The sequence below is a fragment of the Pterocles gutturalis genome, unplaced genomic scaffold (genome assembly GCF_000699245.1).
Source record: "Pterocles gutturalis isolate BGI_N339 unplaced genomic scaffold, ASM69924v1 scaffold1969, whole genome shotgun sequence".
Classification (NCBI taxonomy): domain Eukaryota; kingdom Metazoa; phylum Chordata; class Aves; order Pterocliformes; family Pteroclidae; genus Pterocles; species Pterocles gutturalis.
This window is the reverse complement of record NW_010132890.1, coordinates 4,581-10,854: the sequence shown is the minus strand read 5'-3', so window position 1 is coordinate 10,854 and position 6,274 is coordinate 4,581. Positions and strand designations below refer to the sequence as shown.

General features: G+C 48.9%; 1 protein-coding gene across 1 annotated transcript in view; it reads left to right on the top strand.

The window, feature by feature from the left end:
* KCNAB1 (potassium voltage-gated channel, shaker-related subfamily, beta member 1) overlaps positions 1 to 4,877 on the top strand; it is a gene marked incomplete at its 5' end in the record, with an annotated part of 20,137 nt that extends 15,260 nt beyond the window's left edge. Inside the window, 6 exons of the mRNA XM_010081017.1 lie at positions 281 to 366; positions 1,082 to 1,202; positions 1,696 to 1,790; positions 3,031 to 3,151; positions 3,792 to 3,880; positions 4,486 to 4,877. Of these exons, the coding sequence (XP_010079319.1) occupies positions 281 to 366; positions 1,082 to 1,202; positions 1,696 to 1,790; positions 3,031 to 3,151; positions 3,792 to 3,880; positions 4,486 to 4,575 (602 nt within the window). The remainder of the gene's footprint in view (positions 1 to 280; positions 367 to 1,081; positions 1,203 to 1,695; positions 1,791 to 3,030; positions 3,152 to 3,791; positions 3,881 to 4,485) is intronic.
* Positions 4,878 to 6,274: the final 1,397 nt, after the last annotated feature.

The window sequence follows — 6,274 nt, the reverse complement described above, 5'->3', positions numbered from 1 at the left end:
ATTCCCTTAATCATCTTTGTGGCTCTGCGCTGGACTCTCTCCAGCAGTTCTCTGTCCCTCTTGAACTGAGGGGCCCAGAACTGGACACAATATTCCAGATGTCTTCACATTCACACTGACAGCGTTTTTTCATCCATGCTCCAGCAAGAGAACGCAGCAGAAGCAGCGTTTAATGCCAAGCTGCTCCGGCTTGCTGGCACACTTGGCGTTTCCCAGTGGCTTTGCTGCTGGAAAACTGGCCTCAGCGCAGTTCTCACACTTCTGTTTCCCCCTCCTTTAGAAATTGTCCGAGCGATGACGCACGTGATCAACCAAGGCATGGCGATGTACTGGGGCACGTCGCGCTGGAGCGCCATGGAGATCATGGTAAAGGGGGGCTGTAGGGACGCGGTGGCGCTTGGTCCTTTTGCTCCCAGGCTGCAGGGTGCCGGGAGCCGAGCCGTGACCGAGGGCTGTTCGTGTTTTACTCCATCCAGCAGCTTTTCACCTAAAATAATTGTAAACCCTGCTCCAGAATGAGCCCAGTGTCGATCAGGAGAAGAGGGGCTGATGTAGAGGTTTGGGTGCTTGGCTCGTTTAACTGGGGTTTGTTTGGCTGGCTCCGAGGTTTTTGGTAAAGCGCCTCTTTGATGTCCGTGCTCATGGCCACTGATGCTCCGTGGCTCCTGGCAGCAGCTCCCATCCCTGGAAACATTCACGGTCAGGCTGGACGGGGCTCTGAGCAGCCTGATCTGGCTGAAGGTGTCTCTGCCCATTGCTGGGGGGTTGGACCAGATGACCTCGAAAGGTCCCTTCCAACCCAAGCCATTGACTTTAGGCCATGCCAGGAGCATCCTGCTGGTCCCTGCTGCTTGTGGCGGGGGCAAAACCCAAGAAAGGAGCTTGGCACCCCCCTTCCAGCTGGGATGCTGCTCGGCTGGCGGCTGCGCTGGCGCTGGAGCAGCTTTGGGCTGGAGGTGGCAGAAGGGACAGTGACACTTGAGTTCATCCTGTACCCTCGGGGAGCGTTGGCTGGTAGGTTCTCTCCTGTGAGATGCTTTTACTTGATGAAATATTTTATCTCTTGATTTCTGTTCTCCAGGAAGCCTACTCCGTAGCCAGGCAGTTCAACATGATACCGCCCGTGTGCGAGCAAGCCGAATACCATCTTTTCCAAAGAGAGAAAGTGGAGGTTCAGCTGCCGGAATTATATCACAAAATAGGTGAGGCTGAGCCCGCCGTGCCTTTCGGCTATTCCGTTTGCAGAAAGCAATTCCGAGGAGGCTGCCCTGGGGCTCGGGGTGGGAGCAGTGTCGTCCCTCTCTGCATCTGAAGGGGAGAGATGAGCATCTATCTAATGACCTAAAAGAAAAAACACTTCCTGTGGCTCTGAAAAAAAAATAGGTGTAATTGCCATGGCTTCCTCCTAACCCTTGGACACTCCCGTGGACTGGGTGGGTGGCACCTCTCTGGTGCCAGCGCAGGAGGAAATTGCAATATTGCAATCGCAACAAGGTTCTGGATGAGTAAGATCGTCAGTGACTTCCAGGCAGATGCTGTGGGCATCCCTTAGGGCATCTGCCCGGAAAACACCGACTGAAGGTCACTGCCAGCAGCAATTGCTTTGCTTTTATTGTTTGAACTGAAAGTCCTATTTTTGACACTACTCTGATTTCTCCCAGTCCCCTCGAATCTCCTTCTCTGTGTTCTCTGCAGGGGTGGGAGCCATGACCTGGTCCCCACTAGCCTGTGGGATCATCTCAGGGAAATACGGCAACGGGGTCCCTGAAAGCTCAAGGGCTGCACTGAAGGTTTGTTGGGGGTTTTGGGGGGTTTTTTTGTTTTTTTGGGTTTTGTGGGGTTTTTTTGTTGTATGTTTGAGGAAAATAGGTGTGCTGCTTTTGCGAGGAAAATAACAAAGGGAAACCAGAACGTTCCTGCGCAGTGCTGCTGTATCGATAGATCAGCTCGGTTTCTCTGGCAACCACGCTCAAAAGTGTGGGAGAATCTGGGCTATGAGGATGCTCCGGGTTCCCCACGGCAGTGCTGTGAGCTGGCTGTGGGGCAGCAGGACTGGAGCCGGGCTCTGCAGAGGGATGCTGTCACCTCCCTTACCTTGCCATCGTCACCGAGAAGGCACAAGCTCAGGGTTTGTGTTGTGCTGGATGCTCGCAGCTGGTGCTAATCGATACAGCTGCTGGGGCTTCCAAACAAACAAACAAAAAAATATTGTGCCAGTGGCAGGTGTATTATTTAATGGTTTGAAAAATGGTAGAGCATTAAAATGTCATGGATTTGGGAAAACCTCAACCAAAGCAGTATCTGAGGGGGCAAAAGCCAATGCCACCCGATATGTGCCAGCGGGCTGAGGTACATCCCTGTGCAGGTCTTTGCTCAACTTGGTGCTTTTTAAAGGAAAGATGCGGTCTGCACGGATGGGCTTGCGAAGGGCAGCACCTTCAGATGTGGCATTTCCCTGCATTTGGGATTTTTTTCCAAAATGAAAGATATCATTAACATGTGGCCAAAGCTAGCTAAGAAGGTGGCAGTGCACAGAGGGACCCAAATTAAATTGATGAGCATGAAGCAGAATCAAGTTTCGAGCCTGGAGCTGGGAGAACTGAAATCTCAGCTTCGCTTAATTAATTTTCTAATGTTGAATAGTAATAGTAAGGCTTGAACAAGATCAGATGTTCTCAATATTATTTTTTTTTTAGGGGGATGGAATATCCAAATCTTTTCAAGTTTAATAATATTTCACTTTTTTCTGTTCTGTAATGGGATCCAGTTGTCCAAAAAAAAACCTGAGGAGGTTCCATGGTCCAGACCGAGTCCATCAGTTGCATAAAGCCAGAGAGAGACAGAGATGTAGGTGCTCACAGGAGACACCCTGCTCTGGTTGTAACCACTTTGGGCAGCAAAGCGTTGGGTTACAGAGCCCCGGTCCCCCCCCGGGCTGGGTAGGGGTTTATACGAGCTGTTCACAGCTGCCTTGAACGTTCCGCTGTGGAAGGTGGAAGCTAAGAGTCAATTGCAATGTGTCACCTCCAGTGCTACCAGTGGCTGAAGGAGAAGATCATAAGCGAGGAAGGCAGGAAGCAGCAGGGGAAGCTGAAGGACCTGTCGCCCATCGCCGAGCGCCTGGGCTGCACGCTGCCGCAGCTGGCCGTCGGTATGCGATGGGACGGGGGCAGCGACGGGTGGGTCAATGGTAACACAGAAGATGTCGTGTCTTTCCAACAGGGCAAAAGATGGTTTTGTCTTTGTGTGTATCTATAGATCTACACTTTTTTTAATTGAAAACATTTAAATGATTATTTGCTATCAGGAATGATGGAGCAAAATGACAACGAATCCTGAAAACGAGACTGAGCTGACCTGTGAGTCTGAAGTAGAGCTGGAGCGTATGCACAGGCACCAGACAATGCTGCTACTTAAAAAAAAATTTTTTTTTAAATAATTGTCTTTGTGCTGCTGAGAGACAAAGCTGAAAAATACCACACACATCTGCTGTTAGAAAAATGATCCCTGGTTCGAGCAGTCGAGAGGTGAATCCCTGTGAGAGGGAAAAACCAAACCCCGCAGCTCAGAGAACCGCTGGACCGGGGATGGGGTGCTGGAAGACCTGCGCGATGGTTTGTTAACTGAGCTGTGCTTCTTCCTCCTGGCTGGAGGAGTGAAGCAAAGGCTGAGATAAATGATGTTGTGGCCATTTTTCAAATCGAGCTGGAAGCTCTGAGAAGCACTGGGATCTGGGGCAATGCCACGTGGTGAAGCCCATGTTCCTGACCCTCTTGTGACTTTATTCCCAGCGTGGTGCCTGAGAAACGAGGGGGTGAGCTCCGTCCTGCTGGGATCTTCCAACCCCGAGCAGCTGATCGAGAACCTCGGAGCCATACAGGTGAGTGCAGGGGGTGGCACCAGCATACCTCCAGACCAGCACCCTCCTTCTCTTCATAGAGCTTTAATAGTTCCTCTGCTGTTGTGGGCATCTTCCAGCTCCCGTTCGGCAGGTGAATTAGGCAAACCTCCGGTGCAGCACCATGATTGATCACTTTTTGTGGCAGTCACAGCCACACCCAGCACCAAGAGGGTGGCCCCAGCGGGTGTGATGTGTCTGGAAAAGCAAATGACCTGATTCTAGGAGGTGGTGTGATCTATTCCGTGCTGAGCCTCCCGCAGGGCACATGTCGCTTGCACCCCCCTTCGTTATTCTCTGTTGCTTTTCACAAACAAAATCTTACTCTGATGTTCTTGCGACTAGTTCGCTTCCCGCTGCAGCCGAGCAGTATTGTGCCTGGAGAGTTGAGGAGCTCTTCCCTAATTCTCTCACTGTGTAAAGATACTACAGGAGTTTTTCCTTTAAGACAGAAAGGTATGGGATGAATGTTTAAACACCTGGCACACAAAAACCCAGAGGAAATGTTATTTGATAAAACCTAGATTTAAATTTGGAAAACCCTTTAATGAGAGCTTCATTAAACATTGGTTTTCTTCTGCCCCTAGGTCCTTCCAAAGATGACATCCCATATTGTAAATGAAATAGATAATATTCTGGGAAATAAGCCCTACAGCAAGAAGGACTACAGATCGTAACGCGGTGCATGACTTCCCTGGACTGCATGGTTCAAAACCTGCTCTGTACAGACGTACAGCCCCGAGTTCCTATCCGGCCATGAGAATCATTCAGCAGCTTGCTGCTCGGTGTCTGCTGTCACTGGGTCCTTCGAGACGTGTGCTCTTGCTACTAACCTGCAGTGAAATCTAAAAGCACAGTTGATCTCTCTTCTAGCCGAGGATACTCTCGTATTTTCTTACCTTCGACTGAATCCAGTAATTTTTACGTTACTCTTAGCACCTCATGCTTGTGCTGTGACAAACACATGTGAAGCAAAAAATGATTTATAACCTTCAGGTACTTGGTAATTAAAGAAGGGTGTACAGATCTATTTTTTCAATGAAGAAAAGCCAGATACAACTTAAGGTTTTAATAAAACCACGTTGGGGAATCTCAACCATAAAGTTTCTTCAGGTTAACAGATAGAAGGGGCAAGCTAAAACTTTCCGGTTTCTTTTTTTATGCTGAATATATGCTTTAGATTTTGTTTGTAGTTGAATGAAGAACGTCAGACAGAGAATTAGTTAGAAATTAGATAGCTCAGCTCCTAACTACACCATTATTTCAGCTGTGGAGTGCTCCTGGGAAGTATTTCTGAGTACGAGCCAGAAGAGCACAGTTAGCAAATCCAAACACGCATGTCAGGTCAATAAAAATAACGGCTGTTTGCAAAACTCTCATTCTACAGAAACCTTAAACCAAGAAAGCCATGATAAAATATTGGGGTTTGCACCTAGAGAAACCTGCCTCTACTTCTGCCTGCTTGTAGACATAGCTACTGCAAATTTCAATATTCATGAGCTTCTAAGGATATAGATACTTATAAATATATATAATGTATAGCTGCTGAAAAATACCAGAAAAAAATCAGGTACGTACTTTGGTGGAGGGCTACATCTGCTTTAACATGTTCTGGAATTGGGCATAAGGAACCGTGTAGTATTTTTAAGATGCATTTTAAACAGGTAGGGGTTTTTGTGAGCATTTCATCCTTCCACGGGAGCTGTTGATAGTAAGCTCTCAGGAATTAATTTGCCCATCTGAAGAGCCACGCCATCTTTTACCTCCAGTTTGCTTTGTAAAACGCACCTCTGATCTCAGTCAGCGTTCCTCACTCGTATCGAATCGCGTCCTTGGGGTGCATCCTTCCGAGGGGTGCAGCTCTGTACAGCAGCCGGAGAGCCCTTGTGTCCTCGTCCCCTCAACCCCAGGGTGTCTGCAGAGCATTCAGGGGGCCACGGGCACAGACCCCAGTCCTTGAGTTGTCTTCTCCTGTATGTAACCCGGTGAGCTCTGGTGTGTGTGAACGACCTCCGCCGCTGTATATCCAGAGACGCACTCTGACTGTGACTTCTGCTTGGACACAATAAAAGCATTTTGTGCATCTCACTTTATACTTGGAGACCTGTTACTGAGAGCGAGGCTGATTTTGAAACAGCAGCGGTTTATGTTGAATACGTATCGTTCCACAGGGAAACGGGCATCTTCAGCAGTGCGCAGGTCGGGCACGGGACGGTGACCTCAGGACAGAGGAGGGGGCACAGCCAGGAGCATCTCGGAGAAGGTACCTGTAGAAGTTAAGTTCCCTAAGGCAGACGTCAGTCATATATAACATTTTTCCCTGAACTAAACACAACGTGAATGTCCTCTGGACAGTTCACCGAAATCCCCCTGCGG